Below are 23750 nucleotides of genomic sequence, written 5' to 3'. Positions count from 1 at the left end.
TTACAAAAATATCATGCAAATTATATATTACCTGTAAAAGATATCTACGTAATAAAATCTATTACAAATTGAAAATCCTTTGTTCAAACGGTAAACAGATTATAAAGTAATCCAGTGCAGCAATCGTCGTAATTTCATTTCGTGCAACGAATACTAAATGCAAATGACGCGTGTCGTTGCACCGCACATTGTTTCAACTTTTTTCCATTTGTTGATTTCCCACGAGAATGGGATTTATGGTCACGTTTTATCAATGATCGATGTTTAATATCTTAATGTAGCATACATTTAAAGTATTTTTTTTATAACATAAGGCGGCAAACGAGCAAGCGGCCACCTGAAACCGCCAAAACGGCGAAGCGACCGCTGCCCATAGACATCCGCAATTGCAGATGCGTTGCCTACCATTATACGACGGAGGAGGAGACGCACATAAAGAGGACATTTCCCCTTCCTATGCGTCTCATCCACCGTCAAATCCACTTCCCCTTTCCAACCTCTCCTTAAGAAAAGGGTGGTAAAGAGAAAGGGACTTAAATTAGACCTCCGGCACCAAATTTAAAGTAAATGTATGCTAAAGAGCGTCCGTGACTCAGGGTTAAGGCACTCGACTTGTAATCTACAAGTCTTGAGTTCGAAACCCGCCATGTACAAATGAATTTCGATTTTCAAATTTAAAGGTACATAATTTACCCGACATTCTTACGTTAAAGGGTGTCTGCAAATATCGGCGAAGAAATCAAAGATATGTGTGAAGTAAACAAACCCGCAGTGAGCTAGCGTGATTGACTATAGCCTAGTCACAAATTAGGGTAGACTATGAGCCCCTCAGTGGTATAGTAAGCTCATGGTGTGCTATTTGAAAATATATTTTTAATGTCTTTAGAAAGCACTTAAATGAATTGTTTTTCACAGTTTAGGTAACCTAAGTCAGATTATGAGAGGTTATGGTATCACATGCGAAACCTAAGGTCGGAAATCCTGAAGCCTACAATGTGTAAGAATAACTGTGTTCTTCCAGACTATATTCTCCTTGTGTAACATCCATACGTACATACACCCATACTATCAGTTCAATATTACTATGAGGTATTTATAGTTGTCAAGAAAAACAAAATCTCTGTAAGAAAAAAATAATTTATTTTCATTACAGTATAAAAAAATACTTGCAAAATTACAAATAAAAAATAATCTTCACACAAATCGACTTCATAAATAAAGGTACGTATAATATGCGGAGTATTATAGTTAATGTGTAACTTTCTTACGTACAGATTAAAAATTACAGCTGGACCAGAAATATAAACCCTCACTATATTACGAAAAAATACAGTACTAACGTTTCAGCGTATTTATAAATGATTTAAGGCGATTGAACCGCCCTCTTCATAATTTCTATTTTTCTGGTCAGATTACAACTAAATATGTAAATTGTACAATTAACCCTGAAAACATATAACGGATTAAAGATATAATACATAAGATAAAAATTACGCTTCAAAGATACATTAATTTTAAATCTATAATGAAGTTATTATACTTTAAGGAATAACAAAGTCTTTGTAACAAAATAACAAAAAAAAATCATAGATAACAATAAATACAAATGAAGGGCAGCATTTTAATTTGATTAGATATCACTCGATAGTTGCCAGTGTTTAAAACACTATTATTATGATAAAAAAATAAAATTTATAAATATAATTAAAATATACATATTTTCATTTCTAACACAATCACAGCAAAAACATCTCAACACATTTCCAATCAAATTGAATCATAATACAATTATATATGTATATATACAAAAAAATATACCAAGTTTATTAAATCACAGATAGACTCCCACCAAAAAGCTTAATAAGCAAATACACGGTATTTAAGTTGGCACATCGGGCAAAAGAGAGATATTACAAAGATCGACTAAGTTCGGTTTTGTAGAGCGCTCTCTCTGTCGCACACTGCTCTTAAAAGAGCTATTGTGTGACGTCACAACACAACTGCGATAGACAAAGACAACGCTCTACAAAACCGAAATCTCACTCTTTTCCAAGTGCCAACTCAATTCGCGCGTAAATAACGTTTGTAACATATTAAAGCCAAAATTGCAAAGTACATGATAAACGTTTATTTTTCCATCTATAGCACTAATAGAACAAAAGTCAATATGATATGTACGTTCTGAAATGTATGAAGCCCCTACTTCCCTAAATATTTAAATGTGATATAACTTCATCCATATTTGGAAAATCTTATTTTTAACATTCAGATATTAAAAGAACTTCCAAATGGAAAAGCAGAAAGTGAAAAGGCAGATTTGAATACAATTTATATTTCAAAGCACATCAAACTTGTTTCCAACGCGCAACCTCAAATTTTGACAGTGATTTTAAATTACAATTTGACAGTGACATTAAGTCACAGTTTTGTCAATGACATTAAGTCACAATTTTGTCACTGACATTTAGTAACAAATTTGACACAGTGACATTGACAATGGCAGATACATTTAAGAAGGTGTTTTTAAATTTCATATAGTAGTAAAAAAAATTGGGATGTGCAATTATGAGGAGAGAATTACATATAAAAACTTTACTTACGAGAGGTACACTGATAGAGGTCTTGAAAGGAATATTTACGTAAAAGTGACATTTAAGGAGTAGACGGTAAATGAAACTGGAGTAAAACAGGCAAACCTACCCGTAGGATAATATGGGTAAATTTCAATAGTATAAAAGGTCAGTCTTATATGGGGCGTGTTGAAAGCAAGTTTGGGCTAACTATAAGATATTCCGTATCGGGAAGCTAACTGCGGAGTATGTGTGGTGGCGACAGCCAACAATAGAGGGACGTCGTTCACGTCAATATTGAGGGTCTTCGTCAGGGAGGCGATATCGCAGAAGTCTGTCGTCATCAGCAGATCAGCTAGAGTCTTTGATAGCACGCACAACTCCCTTAATTTACCTTCTAAGTATTGTATGCACTGTAACAAATTATCAAAAATGGATTTGTTACTGCATATCTCTAAAACGACACAGATTAAATTTACCACAGATACAATAAAGTCTGAAAAAAGACATAGGCTATTTACTATTTTTTTTTAAATTCCGTGTGTTTAAGTCGCGAGTAAAAGCTAGTGTAAACAATAAATAGAATAAAAATTGACAACTCTATTGTTATTCTCTATCCATACTATACTGTAAATTTGCAATCTATAATTAAATTAATAATACGCTCCGTACTATGCATTTTTAAATTGACAAAATATCTATTACAAACAATTTATGACAGAATCGTGAGTGTATTTTGTCATTTGAACAGTTAAGTGTTTATTGGCTGTTGGTGTTTAATGGTGTAAGAATTTTTTTAAATCGACCGAGTAGTTTTTGAGTTATTTGAATACAATATTAGTGAATATACCTGATAGGAGGGCAGGTTGAGGCGCCGCATGAGCGGCAGCGCGTCCAGCATGGCGGCCACCAGCGGCGACAGCCCGCCCCAGCCGCCGCGCCGCCCCGCCACCGACACCTCCCTAGTACAAAATAACCATTCAATCTATACTTTTTTATTTATTTATTTCAAATATATTAAATACATTCTCTTCATCTATTACTTTAGGTATTTAAACCTTTTGGTTTGTGAGTGCACATTCTCCGTAACAAAATGTAAACTACCCAGTTTACATTTTTTTTTTACTTAATCTATAGTAATATAATAAAGCGTAGACACACATTCCTTTGTTATGTAGGATGCCAGCAATCACTGTATATTTTTGAACAATTATTTATTAATTAAAAAGCCTTACACCTACGACAAGCTTTAGAGAGTATATTTTTCGGGAATCTAATTATCACACGGGAAAGGGCAAAACAAAAACTACAAGCAGAAAAGAAATAATATTACCATAGTAACGGTAATTATTATCAAAGGTTGTGATAGTCATTCTTGCATTTAAATTTCGATATATTCAATTGAAAGTTTTAGACAATGTAAACAATAACATATTTTATAATTTAATGCGGATATAATCGCACAGACAGCAAATAACATAACTGATATAATAAGTTATTACTTAAGTTTTAATTATCACTTACCAAGTGTTAGTATCACCAACTATGGCGATAGCTTGCATTGGCGTGTCTAGAGTTTTGTTCAAGTACGATGTGAGGTCTAGGTCCCGCCGTAACTCAGTCTCCCAACTTTTATAGTTTGAAATTGTTCCTGAAATAGAAACAAAAATATAAGACAATAATTAAAATCTTAACGTTTTACGATATTATTTAGAAATCGTTATTTATTCAAAGATCACATATTGGTCCTTCGAGCCAGGATACAGATAGAACCTCATTACAATTTTAAAGAAGAGTTTAAAACGTAAGACACAAAAAGATAAACATACTCACCTTGTAAAATTAAATCAGGTATATAGTGCTCTGTGACTCCGCCCAACAAAGAGGCGTCGAATCCGGACCGCGTGTGGCACTGTTGAGATCGACAACAAACACTCGGCAATGGAAATTCTAGAACTTGCTTCACATCTATTGTATCTTTAGGCTTTTCCACGCGCTCCTTCTGACTGCGTTCCTGTGCCGACCTCGAGTTGTCACCGGCCCTTCTGCAGTTTACTACAATAGTATTCTCCTTTCGTTTCCTAACAAAAGTCTTCGGCGACATCTCTCGCTTCTCTTCACCCTCGATGACCTCTTTAGCGACTTGCGGCTCAGATTGTCGCGGAATGTCGTTCATGTACTCCATTTCGGAGGCGTTGGTGGGCGTCTGCAGCAATGACTCCATCAGCTGACATTTGTAGCAAGCATCGCACCTCTCCTCCTGAATGGGCGGAACTATCGTCGGGTCGAACTGGAAGTTGTCCAGCTTTAAGTTCCCCGGCTTCCCTATGTAATGTCTATCTAGTATCTCTAAGTTTTTGCTCTTCATATAATTAGTGACTATCTGTGGGTACTTATCGAATTCAAACTTAAAACCGGAATGTTTTATTGGTTTGGAATGTTGAAGTGTCTGTCGGCAGCACTTGGCGGGGCCGTCGGAGCCCTGTGCGCCACACGCGATGTCCCGCGCGCAGGGCCGGCGGCCGCACTCCTCTTTCACCTTCGAGGACTTCTTGACGCTCCTCCCGCCGTTAGACTTATTCTTTAAACCGACCAGCTTCTCATCGTCGCCCAGAACGAACACCACCTTGTTCTCCGACTCCAAGTCCGACCCTGACGTGTCCAGACTCGAGTCGGAACCTTTCAATGAGATCAGCACCGTGGGGTTCCTCCTCATCCCGCCGACGGACTTCTCGCCGCAGACCGCCGGCTCCGGTATAGAGAGCTTATCATTAAAATTAGAGAGCGTCGCCGACCGTTTGAGGCTGACCTCGCTCGAAACTAACGTACTAACACTACTACCACTACTCTGAGTATTGATCGGCACTTTTAAACTGTCTGGTAATTTCGGTTCCGCGGTTTTACAAGACTCGCTCTTGCTGCTTGAATTCACAACATTAACACATTTAACTTTGCTTTCTTGATATTCACACTGTTGGTACGCGAAGTCTGTTCTGGTGACGTCACCGCAGCGGAGGAAGTAGGTGAGTACGGAGAGGAGTTTGTTGATGAAGTGTGCGTTGTTGCCGGTGATGAGAGTCCTGGCGGCGCGGGGCGGATGTCCGATGGTGCCGCAGAGGTCGGCGAGCTGCGCCCACAGCGCGTTGTAGGGGCGGCGCGGGGCGGAGCCCTGCTGCACCTCGTATGGACTGACGGTGCTCACCCAACCTAAGTGGTGAGTGAGCACATTGGTGAGCAGAGTGCTGATGAAACTGGAACAAAAAATATAAACTTTTATTATTGTAATAATTGAGACCTAAATAAAGGCCTTGACTATGGCCTCGTCACCCCTTGCTTAGGTTAGGCTCCGAGCCTCTCAGTAGGGACGTGTAGTATGGCTGATGGTGATGATGAAATACAATACAACGACATTAAAATGTTCTCTTTGTCTTTAACTTCAACGAGTTACATTTTTTCATTTCTAAGAAATGTTTAAAAAATATAATACATAAAGCATTTATTCATATTTATGGAGATATTTCAACAAGTCATATTTTCGATCAAAGTCGAGTCTTCTCATATTTTTGTTGATTTACGCCACCATTAACAAGAAATATTTCAATTATGTTATATTTCGCCCACTATGTGGAAGATATATTTACATTTGTACGTCATTCTAGACTATAAACATGTATAGGAAGATTATTTTGTTAAGATAACGGGAAGGGCAGGACGTTCACCTCAATTTATTTCTAAAAAAAAACATTTGAATAATATCAACGCTTGTCCTTGTTCAAACATTAGCAGTAACATTTATATGCATTAAAAACATTAAACTTTGTTAACTAACCCTAATAAGAAGTAATTTAATGTCTACTATACATTATTTGTTTAACTGGGATACAACTTGTCCCCTAATCCTTCAGGCAATGTCCGTGGGAAAAAGAAAACAATTATAAATTACTAGCTGTTGCTAGCAACTTCGCCTGCGTGAAATTAATACAGCCTATGTTACTCCCTGATAACGTAGCTTTTTAATGGTGTAAGATTTATTAAAATCGGCCAAGTCGTTTCTGAGTATTTTCAATACCTACAAAAATATAAATCTTTTCTCTTTATAATATAAGTGTAAATAATTCAAAGTATTTAACATTACTATTGTGTTGCCATATGTAATGTATACATGCTAACAATACATCAATTTATTTTTAGAACAAATTCTCATGTAAAACAAAACTAATTCACACACTTCTACGATATCCTAATTAGGTTCTCAAGCAATTTACACCGCATTGAAGTACCGAATGTGGGGTTATCACGTGAACATACGTAAACACTCCATATAGAAATAACCAAAGAAAACATGTCGGAGCTAAAAATAAAACATAAGTTACAATATGACGCTCTCCTCATTCACACGTTTCGTAATTGACGTTCGGAATGAGCCAGAGACAAACACTTTGCTTTTCTTTTCGCCGAGTCATTAAACGCACGACTGCGCTGGACAAAAGCCAGAGATAATATATTTTTTGGTAATTAATTGTATTTAAAGTCATCAAAAGTCAGTTTATATATTTATTAAATAAACTACAAGTGGACGCACATCTTTGACAAACTATCGCACAACAGTTGTGCGATTGTCGATTGTTTCGCAGCCCATTCAATTGTTTAGTTGCACAACTGAAAATCGAGTAGTGTGCGCACCTTCATATAAGCTCATAGGAATCAAAGTGAGACTAAACAGTTGTGCAATAGTTTAGTCAAAGTTGTGCGCAATTTAAAGGTTTTCGCACTAATCTGTGACCATAAATAGCGTAAATATCTCTCCCAAGAAAGGAATAATAATAATTTTAGTGACGTCACAGCGTGATATACACAACCTAAAAAAGTCACGCAATTACTTGACTACAGCAGTATGATAGAATATTCCAAAGCACTTATGTATCGAATTTTATAATACGTAATCTAAAGTATAAGTAAAAAATTATTGATTGTTGTTTAGTGTGCGCTCACCCTTAAAGTCATGTGATTACCGAAGTTATCAAACAGGTAATAAAATTAATCTACGTCAGTGTACGATGTTAAAAATTACCGTTTTACGTATAGAATGAAAATATTTTTACCACCTGACTGAGTCACGTGGCCGCGATATCAAATATTTGGATTCTTTCACTATCGGATCTCGATATAGAATTTAAATATCGAACACTCGTGACTGTTACTAACGATTCTAGATATTTATGAAGATTGATACTGGCCTTTACATTTAACTGAAATACTTTAAAAAAAAAACTCAATATAAATAGACACTCGAATTAATGTAGAATCTGTTTTGTAGTCTGTGAAACTGATTTTAATTTAGTTTTGAAGCTTTTAAAAACCAAAACAGTACAATTTAAAAGAGCAAATGGCAAATGAAGTAAAGGAAATTTCCGCTTCAGATATAATTACGAATGACTTCTTGCAACAATGTTTTCTAAAACATTTAGCAATCGCAACCAAATTGACATTTAGAAAGAAACCAAACTGACGTCAATATTCAGCTGTGAGTTAAAACGAGTATTCAACTGAACAATCTCTAACCATATTGTTTGGAATACAATATGTTTTTGTACACATTTACCAGATATGTTCAAAGTAAATGCTCCGACGCAGTCTTTCACCTACACTTTTGCGAAATGGAAACCGCCCAAAAGAAATGACGCGCGAAATAACTGACAGACGGACTGTCGCTATATAATGTGCACTTTGGAAGGTCACGCCAAGGATGAAAATGCTAATATTATTATACTAACTAGTATGTAAATAATGTTTTAAAAAACTAGCTTTCTAACTAGAATTACAAAAAAAAAACAAATGAAACATAGACTACCCATGCATACTTCGAGACTATCCTCTACATCTATGCTAAATTTCGAGAACCGTTCAGCCGTTTAGGCTACAAATTCTAACAAACATCCAAACACCAAAACTTTCCATCTTAATAATCTTACTAATATTATAAATGCGAAAGTTAAGATGGATAGATGGATGTTTTTCAGAGTTTGTAAATAGTTTGAAATGAGTTTGTGATAAAATTTGCCATAGTCTGAAATAACACATAGGCTATTTGCTTTTTTTTTAATACCACGCGGACGGAGTCGCGGGCGAAAGCTAGTTTATAATATCATGAAGAAGTAAGATAGAACAAATAATTGGCTACACAAATACAAACTATTATAAGAAAATGAAAATTTTATAAACTGACTTTTGTTTTATAAACAACAGTTTGTAAACGTTAAATTCGACATACAAACACATAATCATTTATCGTAAAATAATAGTTTTCTGTTATTCAACAAAGTTGGCAAACAATCTGTCTACAATAAAGGTTTTATCAAATAGAAATAATGTTTCATTCATTTGAATATCATTACGAGGGATAAATTATTAAAATCGTAAAAATTTGGCCGACATCCAGAAATACTTTAGCAACTATGTATTTGATACTCTCTTATGTCATTTTAATTCATTGGCAATCTCTCAGGCGCCGGAAAAATATTTATACATTTGCTATTTCATGGTACAAAACAGATTATGTAAGAGATTACGATTTATAAAATCAATATAGTTATTTGCTTTAATTCTGAATAATATACCAAAAAAATTAACATTCTTGAATACAAACTTACAAGTCAATATTATGAGTATATGATAACATTTTCAATTAGCTTGTGTGAAATGCACTAACTGTTGCTCGCGACTTTTTCCGCGTAAAATTAAAAATGTTACTCAGCGATAACGTAGCTTTTGAATGGTGAATGAATTTATGAAAACGGTACAGAAGTTTTTAAGTTATTTCAATATATACAAAAATACAAAATTTTTCTCCTTATCTTACTATCTTATTAATATTATAAATGCGAAAGTTTAGATACATGGATGGGTTTTTGTTAGAAAGATTCATGGCATATATGTAGAGGATAGTCTGGAAGAACATATAGGCTACTTTTTTTGTTGTTTTTTTTTTAATTCTAGACAGAGTCTCGGGCGAAAGCTAGTATGAGTATAGATGCTTACAAATTAGTATCCTTGGTGTCGGCCGCTGTCAGCAGTGCGCAGATGTCAGACAACAAGAGCTCCGCCTGCCCGGCGCAGCGCCGCGGCGCGCTGCCCTGCAGGCTCAGCCAGCGCGACTGCAGCCGCGGACCGAACATTAAATCTGATAACCTAAAAAATAATAATTATCAATAATCTGTTGACATTATTACTAATATTTCATTATTGCAAAATATTGCAACCCCGGCACCATGGTGCTCGGACAATATGTGTTGCACGTATGAATCCGACGTTTTTTTTTATCATAATACATACGTTACATAGTAAAAATTTCCATTAATTTTAGAGATACTTATTATTTATTATGCTTATTCCATCTTAAATGTATCTAGTATTGAAGCAAAAACTCAAGTAATAAGAGGACATATTTGCATATTTGCAATACATAGAAGTGCATGAATAAACTTTATAGGCTAATATCACCATATAATTTACAAACAGAATAATCATCGCTGTTTAGGAGAAAGATCATCACCAGCTCACTATACGTCCCCACTGAGGGGCTCGGAGACTACCCTTAAAGTAACTAGGCTTTAGTCAATCACGCTGCACTGCGGGTTGACTTCACACATATCTTTGAATTTCTCCGCAGATATGCATCACGATGTTTACAAAACCCTGAGCCACCTAAACTCTACGAAAGTTAAGTCTAAAGGCCTGTCCTACCACTAGCTGACAGAGGCTCAGTTAGCTTAAAAATGACGTCACTGTCAGGTAAGGTAAATAAACCGATTTCTCCATCATAAATTTAACACGTTAGATATCAGATAACTAACAATTTTGTGGGAAATTAAAGAATTGTTTATTTACCATCTCGCAGCATCTCCTGCAGCTGTATGTAACGTGGATACAAAGTTCCCCCCCGCGCCGGCTGCCATAGTGGCCGCGCGTAGTCGACACACCAACGCCTGCAGCTGCGGCGAGTGTTCAACACAACGACGGATCAAATCCCTAACAAAGAAATTCTTATCATTAATTTATAATCATGAACACATTTTTTTTAAATAAATTATTAGCAGCGCTTTTTTATAATATAAATTAGCAAACGAGCAAGCGGCCACCAGAATCCATCGAAATGGAAAGCGACCGCTGCCCATAGACATCCGCAATTATAGATGCGTTGCCTACCCTTCATTGACAGAGGATGAAACGCACGTAAATTGGCCATTTCCCATTCCTATGCGTCTTCTCCACCGTCAAATCCATTTTTCCTTCCCATCCTTAATGTTCATCAACTATTTTTTTTACCATTCGAAATAAACGCTAGGCTTGAGCTTTAATACGGTTTAAGACAATAGTTAGCTCTTGACTATTAATATGTTTTTAGTAGTGACGAAATACTGTAATATTTTTACATTTTCCGTACGTTACACGAAGTATTTTCTTGTATTTGAGCTCCGGCTTGGGTAGCTAATTATTATTACCTTACCCCTGGTGAGTGGAAGACAAACTACACTCCAACTCACGAACAAAAGAGATAACTATATTTCTGACACCCATGCTTCGAGTTTAACGTTAACGCAAGGAACGTGTTAAATGATAAGCTTAAACTCGAAATTTCTTATAACGTCAATCTGATTTGTATGGAATAGAAATATTTAGAATCGTAGAAGAGGAGCAGCAATAGTTGTGACCGAATGTAACATGTGTAACACGTTTTATTTTCTTTTTCTTTTGAAAACTGGCGCTTCGGTGTACACCGAGCACATGCCGAATGCATTCCTTTTCATTTTTTTGAATAAACTGATTCCTTTCATTCTTTCATTCAATATTTTCGTAATAAAAAAGATACTACTTATAGAAATAGTACAATTGGTACTATTGAAAGAAAATTAAGAATCTTATCCTAACTTCAAAAGATTCAAAACTAAGATCTAGGGTAATTAATAATTAAAGAATCCATTAGGTTTCAAAAGAGCTGCATAATAAACGGCTTAAAACATGTGACTATACTTAGATTTTTACACTAATTGACCTAATTTATATTCTAGTAGATGTCAAAATTAGAGTGATGAAGCGATTTACATTCAATTATCAGATTTCAACCATAACACGTGCGTATAAGGTTCAAATTAGCGGTACATGTATAATTATTTCGTGGGCATAATGTTTGTTATTACTATTACCGTCATAAACCGACGGCTGTCACGAGTTTAGGATGAGTGAGAGTGATAACAAACTACCTGATAAAGGTTGTAAAACAATTTTATTACTTCACAAACATTCAACCATTGTGTCATCTTAGCCGGCAAAGAACATGTAAAAGTATAGACCTTACAAATTATTTGACCCGGTGGGCAAGTGAAACAGATCCTCATGTCAATGAACATAAAAAACGTAGTAATTTTTATTTTCTACTATATTTCGCCATCGACACCGTTTGCGTGGATTTTTTTTTTAAATAAGTAGCCTATATGATCTTGCAGACTATCCTTTACATCTATGCCAAATTTCATCGAGATCTGTTTAGCAGTTTTTGCTACAAGCTCTAACAAACATCCATTCATCTAAACTTTCGCATTTATAACATAAGTAAGATACTTGTTTAGGTATCACATATTGTCAGCCAAATACTAAAACAAATCTAAAATTCGCTACAGACGTCATAATTTTAAGTTAGTCCCGTACCGGGGCAGAGAATTTTATCGCACTATATTAATTATAATGTAAGTTATTTAAGTAGATGCATACTTACATGTCAGTATCAGGTACAGTGATCAACAAAGCTAACCCCAGCTTGTTTCTGCGCTGCGCTACGCCCGATGAGGTACTAAGAAGGCTGTCGCTTGTGCCGCTAGTTGTACTATTACTGTACATCTATGAACAATAAACACCTGAAAAGTTTACATATCAACGGTCCCTAAGTAAACTTAAGTAAGTGCGAAAAGCAAATTTCACAGGAGAGCGAATATTCAAGCATTAGTATCTCAAGTTTTAGTACGTAGTGTTATTCGATAGCATAGATTCTTTACAAGCACATGACTGCCACGCGGATTAAAAAAACTTGGTATGTGTTCTTCCAGACTATGCTCCACTTCAGTGACAAATTTCATAGAGATCCATGGAGCAGTATAGGCTACAAACTCTAACATCAGCCATCTATACTTTTGCATTTATGATTTCTCACTAATGTTATGCAGTCAGATTTCACATAAATTATGTCTCTGTGCTTAATGCTTCCATGTTGATTGATATTTCTATTAATACAATCGGATATTGAGTTTATATTGACACATCACAAGACAAGGCGCACCTCGGCAATGTTTACAAGATACTAGCTATTGCTCGCGACTTCGTCCTCGTGAAATTAAAAAATAATAAAAACATCATTCACAGATAAATTACCTTTCTAACGGTGAAAAAATAATAAAATCGGCCCAGTAGTTTTTGAGTTTGCATTACAAACAAATATACAAATCCTTTCTATTTATAATATTATAGATTAGCGTATCCCGTCAATACATTTTGTAAATATTAATACATTATTGGTAATATATTAGCACAATATCGGCAGCTCTTTAACATTTATTTCTCATCATTTACGTAAAAAAGTTTAACGAGGGTTTCTATTGAGGTACCGAATTTACAAACATATTGTTTTCTCATTCATTCTCTATAAAATTAACGGATATAACATGTATCTGTATACGTGTAGTGGTAGTGGAAACTCACTTTTACACTGTCTAAAGTTTACGGAATAAATCACAATAATCCAGCTGTCAGTTTGGATAAGCATTGATTGATCGTAAGACTATAGGTCAACGACACTTATTTTAATATAACGATACCGAAAAATAACAGTTTTATTTGCATTTTTAAAATAATCAATAATTCTAATCACAACAATTAATTTTATACGTTACTAGCTTTAACTGCGTTCGCGTGGAATAAAAAAAAAGAAAAGTAAATAGCCTACGTGTTCTTCCAGACTATACTCTACAACTATGCCAAACTTCATCGAGATTCAGCGTTTAGGCTACAAACACTAACAAACATCCATAGCATCTAAACTTTCGCATTTATAATATTATTAAGAAGTAAGATAAGATTTAACATCCAACAAGACTAATGGCCGGTTTCCCAGACAATTTTAAATATTCGTTAGTGTTATTGGTTCCATAACTTCATGTAATACTTTTCCGAACTTGACTTTTACTTCTTAATTTAGCCTAACACTAATTAATCAGTATGTAATGATATAATAAACGGTAGCTTTAGCAGCTCATTATAAGAAACTGGCATAAAATGCCTAAAAAAATAACATTATTTGTCTATTATCTGTGACGAATACAGAAATGAATTTAAAAAAAAAACTTGTAAATACAAAAACAAAGACAATTATATTCGTTTTAACATACGAAGCGGATCGTGCTGTCATTGTTGACATGTTTTTAACGTTGGCAGACGTGAGACGCGTGCTTCTGTCAGTTAAAGAAATAAGTTTTCATTTTCGACGTAGACATTTTTGGTGTGTGTGTGCTTTTTTTATTACTACTGTCTTTTATTCATCGGCGACAAACTATCATACTAATTCAAATACTATAGTAATATTATAAATGTGAAAGTTTAGATGGATCGATAGATGGATGGATGATTGTTAGAGTTTATAGCCTAAACGGCTGAACTAATTTCGATGAAATTTGGTATAAATGTAGAGAATACTCTGGAAGAACACATAGGCTGATCACTTTTGTTTTTTTTAATACCACGCGAAGGGAGTCGCGAAGGAAGCTAGTATTTCTATAATTAAAATCGATCAGTACCTCAAAGAAATAATAAACATATTCCATTAGTTGCAACATCTGTGTTAGAATACCGTTAGTATAAACGAGTTCTACATGACCTCAGTCACAGTAAGACAGTTTAAGCCAGACGTAGTTAGGATTTTCAGAGAGACATTAGAATGAACCAGAAATAGAAAGAACAGAACGTCATGTAAATTTAAATTTCTTTGTCAAGCAGATTTATACATATTTTAAAACGAGTGCTTATTTCCTACCCTTCGTTTGGAGAAAATGGAGAAGCAATTTACGTTAGATTACTTCTTAAAAGTAATATTTGTAAAAGCAATCTGTACAAAAATATATAGAAGAAAGATTTGATTGTCAGTGTGTGATTTGAATAGGCTCTAGGAAAAAATCTTTTACTTTTGGGGTAGCTACAGTCAGAGGACATAAATGTATTATTAGATTTTTTTTCTATTCTTGATTTAGCCCCAGTGATTGAACAAGGAGTAAAAGGTTAGCATGCCAAGGGCATGTTATGAAGAGGGATGAATCGTATGTAACAAGGAGAACGTTATGAGTGTGGAAGTACCTCGGTAGAGGTAGACATAGAAAGAGATGAATGGATTGTGTGAAAGGTGACATGATCAAGAAGGGAGTGATGACTGAAATTACGGATGAGTTATTTGGAGGATGAAAACCCTGTGCGCGGACCCTACGGGACTAAGATAAGGAGGTGATTTTGCAAAGGTCGTGAGCAAGAGCATAGTAATTTAATTGTAACTGACCATAACCAATGTTCTGGAAATCAATATTAGTTACATAACAGAATTAATTGCATATACAGGAGTGTAAATAAGTGTGTGTTAATTATCGGTGTTCAATTAGAGATATCAGCTCACATGACCGGCCGGTGCGGTCACTTACGACACGAATCACGCGCTTTGACGCCGATAAAGACATTGTAAACAAACTTGACTGCTGTTTAGAAAATAAACCTTTCTTACTAATATGATAAATGCGAAAGTTTGGATGGATGGATGGATGTTTGTTAGAGTTTGTAGCCTAATCGGCTGAACGGATTTCGATGAAATTTGGCATAGACGTAGAGGATAGTCAGGAAGAACACATAGGCTAATCAGTTTTGTTCTTTTTTTAATTCCATGCGAACCGAGTCGCGGGCGAAAGCTAGTCTAAGATAAATGTAAAAGTTTGAATGGATGGATGTTTGTTACTGCGTATTTTCAAATTGAACGGATCTTGATGATATTTAGTACAGATGTAGAGCTTTGTCCGGAAGAATACATAGGCTCCTACATTTTTAATTCCACGCGGTCGGAATCGCGGGCTAAAACTTGTACATAAATAGTTTTTACCCAAGCTATAGCTATAACTGGAGTGTGTTGTTAGAAAATAAATATTACATTACATGTGTATTAAGATAAAAAATTCAATTTCTTTTACATCTTGCGATCTTCGACAATGCTTCCATATAAAAAATATTCTCAAGTACAAACTAAGACAGTAACCAGTACTCTATTACAAATATCAAAGAAATTACATTATAGTAACATTTCAAAAGGTGTAAATAGTAATTTACCTGTGAATCCGACGTGTTAGTGGGCACACTAAGCAGTCCGGAGCCGCCGAGGTCGAAGCGTGTCGCCATACTCTGGAAGGTTCTACGCTGCCAACTGCCTGTACTCGACACGCTTAGCTTGCGACCAGGCGGACCTAGCCAAAGTAATCCCTTATAGTATTGAGGTTTTAAAACATAAGGTAATCATACTAATCGTTGAAAATAAGTGTGGCGTGGAGTAAAAGGATACAAGGGGAAATGACAGATGCCGCATAAAAGTATTGAAATGACCCAAACTTGTTTAGCTTATGACCGGTTTATTAGATACTTTTAACCATTCGTTAGTGTTATTGTTTCAATAAATGCGTTTCCGAACATACATAACTAGAGTTATATTCCTTTAAAATTTAATTCAACCTAACATTAATGAATCTCTAGGTAATAATAAAATAAATGGAAACTTCAGCTACTTTATAGTGGACAATAGTAAGAGTTTACTGGTAGACAATAAAATCTATTTATACATCCAAACAAAATCCTTAAGTGTCGTTGCAAATTGAATCAAAATGGGAGACATGAAAGTCTAAATTACCGTTATGATAATGTGCCAAGAGGCAACAGATTTCAGCAATATAGCATTATTCTATAGACATATAATAAACTGATTGTAGTGGAATATCCTTGACCTTTGATATTGCGGCTTTATAAAAGTCTCAGAAACTAATGTCACGAACTTTATGATATCATCCGCAAGCGAGAGTTTTGTTACTCAATTAATCCCAGCTTAACAGATGACTAATTTTAAAACAGTTTTAAAAACTCTTTCAACCGTAACTTATAATAAACGGTAAGTTTATTACCACAATATAATAACGATCTTAAATAACTTTCAAATACGAAAGATCAACAATTGTCATCAGTTTCCGGTCGATACTGACGTGAATGCCCTAAATATTACACTGGCGTATGCAATTAGCGTAACAGTGACGTCATAAATGTATGAATGAAATTTCTTATACAACTTGATACTAATCCAAATCTTTATAATGCTAGTTTATAGAGCAGTTGAATAACACAGTACTGTCATTGTTTAAACAGTAAAGAAACATTTAAACAATAGTAGTACTGCTTTACTGCTCTGTCCTCGTGTGAAACTTGCATTAGCAAAGATTTATATTCATATTTTGTTATGTATATAACTTAATAACGACTGGGCCGAATTTAAAAATTCTTTCACCGTTTGAAAGGTAATTTATCTATGAGAAACATAGGCAATATTTTTACGCGGAAAAAGTCGTAAGCAACAGCCAGTATCGTATACGAGAGGATGCGTCGCATCAGCCCATTCAAATTGACAATGAAATCCTATTAGATTTCAATGTAACTGACGCTACAAAGTTTGCTATGAATGGTATTAAATTAGATTTGTTTTTTTAGGTTGGACTATAAACCATTACATGCTTAAAATACACATTCTTGTAAAACATTCTTAGATTATGTACACGTAACTTTAAAATACTCCTAAGGTATTTTTTTATATCTTCAATATTAAAAACAATTTAATCATATTAGTCACGTGAAATATATAAATTATATTTATTTTATCTAATCGATATGTATCATTTTACATACTTCAGGAAATATCATATTTTAACTAAATCAGAGTAGAGATAACGTAATCCCTTTTGACAGCATTACGTGTAGATTGTTTGAAATATCATACCACATGGTTTTGGGACTTCTAATGCGAAATTTAATTACATGATGATGACATTTTTAGAGTTTTGATATAGATCACCAAACATATTTGACCCAGTGATGTAACGAATATACAATAAGATAAGAACACGCGCACTTCTTTGACTAAACTATCGCAAAACTGTTTAGTCGCCGCTTTGATTCATATGAGCTTATGGAGATGCGCACACTCCTCGATTAGTTGTGCAACTAAACATTTGAATTGGCTGCGAAACAATCGACAATCGCACAACAGTTCTGCGATTGTTTAGTCAGAGGTGTGGGCTCTTACGAATCCTGTCAATATAAAATGTCACAAAAACCTTTTCGGAAAGAATATATATATAACAGTATTTTATATGTAATAAGTTTTTTAGACTATTATTTAACTTTCGCCCGCGACTCCGTCCGCGTGGAATTTAAGTGAGTAGCCCATGTGTTCTTCCAGACTGTGCTCTACATCTATACCAAATTTCATCAAAATCCGTTCAGCCGTTTAGGCTACAAACTCTAACATCCACCCATCTAAACTGTCGCATTTATAATATTAGTATGATAGTATGACTAGTATGAATACTATATTGGAATTACTTACAATGGAAACTCAACTCGTCCTGTATTTTCCTGTCCCCGTCGTACATTGAATGGTCGAAGTTAGACCCCACGCTGCTGTAAGGTGATTGTTCACTGTAGAAACCTGCAAGACTTTATAAAATTTAATTGTGGTCTTCACACATAAAAGTATACATTTCAATAGCTCGTGGCTCTGTATATTTTGCACTCCTTAATTAACAGACAATTTGTTAGTAAATTAGTGTAAAAACAATATTAACTTTCTTTTGTTTTAAATGTTCAAATACTATTTTCACGCAATCGATAAAAAATAAATGACTAAAGTTTCATCGCATTTCGACCTTAAATACAGAAGAATTATAATTTGGCAAATGTTGAAAAATAAAGCAAATACATTTGCATAATACTAGTTTCTTTACATTTGCATTACATCATTTAACCTCACCAGAACTGGTACATTCCGCATTCCTACCGATAGCATCGCGTATTAATCGCTTACTTTATCAAAAACTTTAATTTTTTATATCGTTATTCACAATTTATATGCATCTGTCAATACTATTGCTTTCTTAGATACAAAAAAGAAATGTTTACAATTTCTTAATATAATTGCAAACATTTTTCAAATCAAACCTAAATATAATTTGCTAGTTAACACTTTACTTCCCTCCTTTTTCATTTACGAAATTCCATTGCACAGACAAACAAGAGTCTTTTCGTAATAAAAGTCTCTAGGATTTTCAACTAACGTATAACAACATACCCGAATCTCCCCTATCGATGGAGAAACTGAGAGACACCTCCTCCCCGCGCCACTCCGGCACGTTCAACGGCGTCGAAGTATTGCGCACCACGTTATTGTTGGTTTCGCTGGTCTTTTTCTCAACACGACTTATCCTTCGGGACATGGGGACGCAGAACACCTTGGTGCACATAAACCTAATAGAGATAATACGATTTAGAGCGAGAGGTAAACTAAACATCTACTCCAGGGTTGGCGAACATTTATGCATCAAAGTACCATTTTTGTCAGCATGAAGATGAGATTTAAGAAATGTTTAATGCGGTCTTAGACGTGCCATCAAATAATTTTGACTGCGATTATTACTTCAATTCCATGGTGCACCTATTTCACAATTTTTCCTTGTATTTTTAGGATTATCAACGTGCCCAAAAGAATATGTGTGCCATTTATGGTACGCGAGCCAGTGGTTTGACACCCCTGGTGTACTTTATCACACTAAGAGTTAAGAGCATATGAATGAGATTGTTTAACACGTATTATCTACACCACTTGTTTTAAATCGTTCGAGTCCACTTCTGGCGACTTGCCAACATCCTCCGGATTCTCGTAAGGTTCAAGATCACGACAAGTCCGGAAGGTAAAAAATGGAACAAACAAAACACTTTCGTATGAGATGACGTAATACTTAAAAAAAACAAGCGCTAAAAATAAATATGTACTTCTATATTTTTAACAATGCTTACTTGGCTTTAATATTGTTTTCGTATTTTAACAAACGTAGCATTGGATTAACAGTTAGGTAACCGGAAATTCAATTCCAATCCCTTCTTTAATACATTTTCTACTTTTAAAGTACTGTGTATAGAAACTTTTTATACCTAAATCTCACTTATTAAGTCTAATTCAAATTGCCTTTTGCCACTGTCTTATCACGAAATGACTTTTTAATTTCCTAGATTATTGCATTCTTATTTTTGGCTGGATCAATGTCTTGCCTTTTTATTGTTGTTTTCATGTATTATCTATACTAATATTATAAACAGGAAAGATTTGTATTTTGTATGTATTCGATTCACGTTAAAACTACTGGGCCGATTTTAAAAATTCTTTTACCATTAGAAAGGTAATTTATCTGTACCATAGGCTATTTTTTTTAATGTCACGCAGGTGAAGTCGCGAGCAGCAGCTAGTTTACTAAACTTACCTTTTAGGGTCATTCATGATGTGAATCTTCAAGGAGACGTTTTTAAAGTTCATAGCGACCGCACCGAATATCATATCACCCAGCAAGCTCGCGTCCGCCGCCGGCCCCTTGTACTGCGAACAATTGCTACTGTATGTCCTTCATGCGCCTTAGTGCTATAGCTTTCTACAGATCAACGACCCTATGCTGTGTTTGAAAAACATTTATAAATACGTGTAATGAAATATTGGACATGATGACTAATTTAATAAGAATTTTAGGGGTTTCGGAAGACAATCTATTCCTGTCCAAGGTAAGATCCTGCCTAACATCATAGGCTGCTGAAGATCTAGGGTAAATCGAGTACTTATTTTGTGTTATTTTAAATTATTCGACTCTCTAAGGGGAATCTGCCATAGGGTAGAAACCTTACCTTGTAGACGCTTATGCCTAACATATATTGTTTATTTTATTACTTAAATTATTTATATAAATTTTAAAAAACAAGATTTGTAGTAAGTTTTGGGACAGAATTTTTAATGGCATTTGTTGTACTATCAATGTTGCAGACTGTATACAAAATTTATAAACATACTTTAGAGCAATAAAATGATCAAAAACGAGTTTATTAAAATTACCAATAAGGAAAGAGTCACAAATAAACTCCACAGTGTAGAGGAATCTATTATTTCTAGTTACACGAGAATATAACAATACTATAAATGGTTACCATTAATTATCACTACACAAAAAACTTATACGGGAACGTTCATTAGTCCCACTTATAGCGTCTGTTATAATAAAAATGGCTAACATAAAATGGATCTAAATATAGATCACAAGTGATGCGAATAAACGTTGAATCAGACAGTCTCGTGACAACGATGTCTCAATTGTAGAGTTATTTTTATTCAGTTTGATAAGGCTTCGTTAATCGCGGACGTTAACAAACATAGCGAAAAACAGGACATAATCAAGACATAATGCAAACATTTAACTATAGTTTAATTTTAGTATTCTTATCGTTATTCCATTCATGTTGCTATACGAATATAATGTTAGAGTTGATTTGCAATCAGTATAACTTCCGTATATGCCGAAAATATTTTCTTAACCTTCGTCTTTGCTAAATTTAGTTTTACAGCCTTACAAATAAACGCAGTATAAATTAAAATTTAGGACTAAACTGAGTATAAGCAAATATTAGTACAAATTTTGCTTAACAAAGGTTAAAAAAATACTATTATTTGAATCTTAAACCCCTGACAGGGTTAAGGCTTTATGGAGCAATACTTAATATTAAAAATGTATCCCATAATGTTTTTGTCATTGCAAAATTATTATAGGAATCATATTCTTACTATACTATGACAACTTTAATGGGTAAGGTTTATGTAATAAACTTAAAATTTAAGTTGCATTTAAATTATTAAAAAACACTTTATCTATGTCATAACTGTCCTTTTATTTGATAATAATAAAAGTCATATGATTAATATATACCCAGACAACAAAGATAAATCATTGAATAGTTTGTATAGAACAGTGTGCAAGTGTATGCAAATTCATTACTAAAACTATATATAAATAGACACCATTTTCCTTTGCAAGCGCAAAAACCTTTTGTATCACAGATGTACTCTAGCTCTTGTTTCATTTGTCTTTGAAAAACCAGGCAGTATATCAAGCCAGTTTTTGTAGGAAAGAAATTATTAATAGCAATACACAGGTATCTGTTACTAACAATGTAATATACTAGGATGAATCCTATATAGAGACCTACAATATCTACCACAGTATATAATAACTTAGTAAATAACTTACCACATAGCTGTAACCATTTGCCACCTCCACAATACATGGGGCATCTGACTGTAGATTTGGCTTGTCATTCTTATTAGCTGGAACTCTTTCTATAGTAGAAGAATCAAAGAGGACTTTTCTCCCTCTCCAGTCACACTCTTTGAATAGAAGCAACCTCACTTGCTCGGGAGTTATCTCACAGGGCCTTAAAAAAGTAATTTAATTAGCAAAGATATGTTTAGTTCATTATTTTTAAGATAATTATTGTCAATTTATAGCTGTTTTATTGATTGAATTAGTTAATTTTGAACAATTCATTACTATTTGTAATATCATAACAATCTTAATAAATCAAATAAAATAAAATCAAACACCTCAATCATCAAAATAAGTCCAACTATATAAGCTAATGAAATTCAATATTTTGAGTATTTATAAGAAAAGCAATAGTAAAAAGTCTTTATGTTGTTCCAGACTATATTAGATCTGTGATCAAATTTTATCAAAATCTATGAGAGTTACATGGTAACAAAAATCTCTCCTTCTAAATTTCTGCATTATATTATTAGGTAGAGTATGATAGTGAATAAATCTTATTAAAATTTAACTTATTAAAAGTAAATAAAAACACCACAGTGTTTCACAATCCTTAAACAAGTGAATTGGTTACATACTAAATACAGTATGTGCAAACTTTCTCTTTTACACATTGCAGTCACATGCTTCTTGCTATACAACGGTAACCTGTTCTCTCATATGGTATTGTTTACACATATCAATACTCACTGGTAGTAATAAATCAATAAATTGTATATAATTTAAAATAATGCCAACACATAACAAATCACCTCAACAAACTAGAATACAATCAAGTTTACACTGCTAAGAACTACTTCACTTTGGTTTTAATTTACTATTAATATTCTAGACATATTAAGACTTGTGAGATGTCAGGTTAATTAAAACACTACTAGTTAATTACCTAAATTTCATTTTATTTCATAGTCATATATGGATGGACCTCACAGCTGTTCACTGACATGTAAAAAAGAAATCCTTGTCACTCAATATTAACGCCTAACAAAATGCAATTCAGTAAGTTTCGATATTAAATGCACAAAGACTGCAAAGAATCGAATGGCAATCGCCCGACCTGAGTGGAATGTGCAAGTGTACTAGCCTCTGACTACATAGTAAGTAAACATAGAAGTATGCCTCCCCTCTTCCTGAGTGACGCGATCATTGCGCCCACGCCCGCCGCCCGCACCCCGCCCTTATCACATGCTCGTGCCTCCCGTAGTATTTGTTGGCCGTCGGTGACGCTCGCCGAACTGCCACCGATGTTTGCGTCAGAATCAATACGATACGAAAGTACAACGAACGATTTTGAATAAACGAAATGACGACGATATGTGCGTCAACTACTTCAATACATGCCACGGTCGCACTAAGACACCCAAATGATTAAAAAGCATCCTCGACACATACCTGGCCCAGTTTCTTGAGCCCCGATCAACGTAATCGAGTTTTCTCTTTGTTGAAAAGATCTTATCGAACAATGCCATTTCCTCACATTAAACATTTCACGACATTTTCATGGTCAGATTTGCCATGCATCTTTATTCGTAACCAATTATCACAAGGCTATCAAAAATATTCATTTATGTATTTCTAAAACACATCGGATGTAAATAATCTGACAGATCACGTGCGAAAGTCATATGATTAACCACAGACTAAGAGTGTGTTTTCTAATGCG

General features: G+C 34.5%; 1 protein-coding gene across 2 annotated transcripts; it reads right to left on the bottom strand.

Moving 5' to 3' along the window:
- Window positions 1–1171: 1171 nt before the first annotated feature.
- Window positions 1172–23728, bottom strand: LOC106101565 (folliculin-interacting protein 2). 2 transcript variants are annotated; one of them, XM_013280832.1, is made up of 13 exons: window positions 23480–23728; window positions 22013–22196; window positions 20210–20322; window positions 19024–19199; window positions 18283–18384; window positions 15972–16105; window positions 12343–12464; window positions 10458–10598; window positions 9609–9758; window positions 4404–5821; window positions 4095–4221; window positions 3421–3532; window positions 1172–2983 (listed from the first exon to the last, which is right to left on the bottom strand). In XM_013280832.1, the coding sequence occupies exons 1-13, from the start codon at window positions 23554–23556 to the stop codon at window positions 2777–2779; spliced, it is 3063 nt and encodes a 1020-aa protein (XP_013136286.1). In that variant the 5' UTR covers window positions 23557–23728; the 3' UTR covers window positions 1172–2776. The 2 variants fall into 2 exon arrangements, with proteins under 2 accessions (XP_013136286.1, XP_013136295.1); XM_013280841.1 differs by lacking the exon at window positions 23480–23728 and adding an exon at window positions 22974–23447.
- Window positions 23729–23750: the final 22 nt, after the last annotated feature.

This window comes from Papilio polytes, unplaced genomic scaffold (genome assembly GCF_000836215.1).
Source record: "Papilio polytes unplaced genomic scaffold, Ppol_1.0 DF824303.1, whole genome shotgun sequence".
Classification (NCBI taxonomy): Eukaryota; Metazoa; Arthropoda; class Insecta; order Lepidoptera; family Papilionidae; genus Papilio; species Papilio polytes.
Note: the sequence above shows the minus strand (reverse complement) of the source record. Positions and strands in the feature narration are given on the sequence as shown.

Coding starts and splice junctions, on each gene's coding strand:
- LOC106101565 (XM_013280832.1), bottom strand. CDS start 23,556: ATGGCATTGTTCGATAAGATCTTTTCAACAAAGAGAAAACTCGATTAC. Junction 16,106..18,282: donor GGACGAGTTGAGTTTCCATT/GTAAGTAATTCC, acceptor TACTTTGGCTAG/GTCCGCCTGGTCGCAAGCTA. Junction 4,222..4,403: donor ACCTGATTTAATTTTACAAG/GTGAGTATGTTT, acceptor TTTCTATTTCAG/GAACAATTTCAAACTATAAA.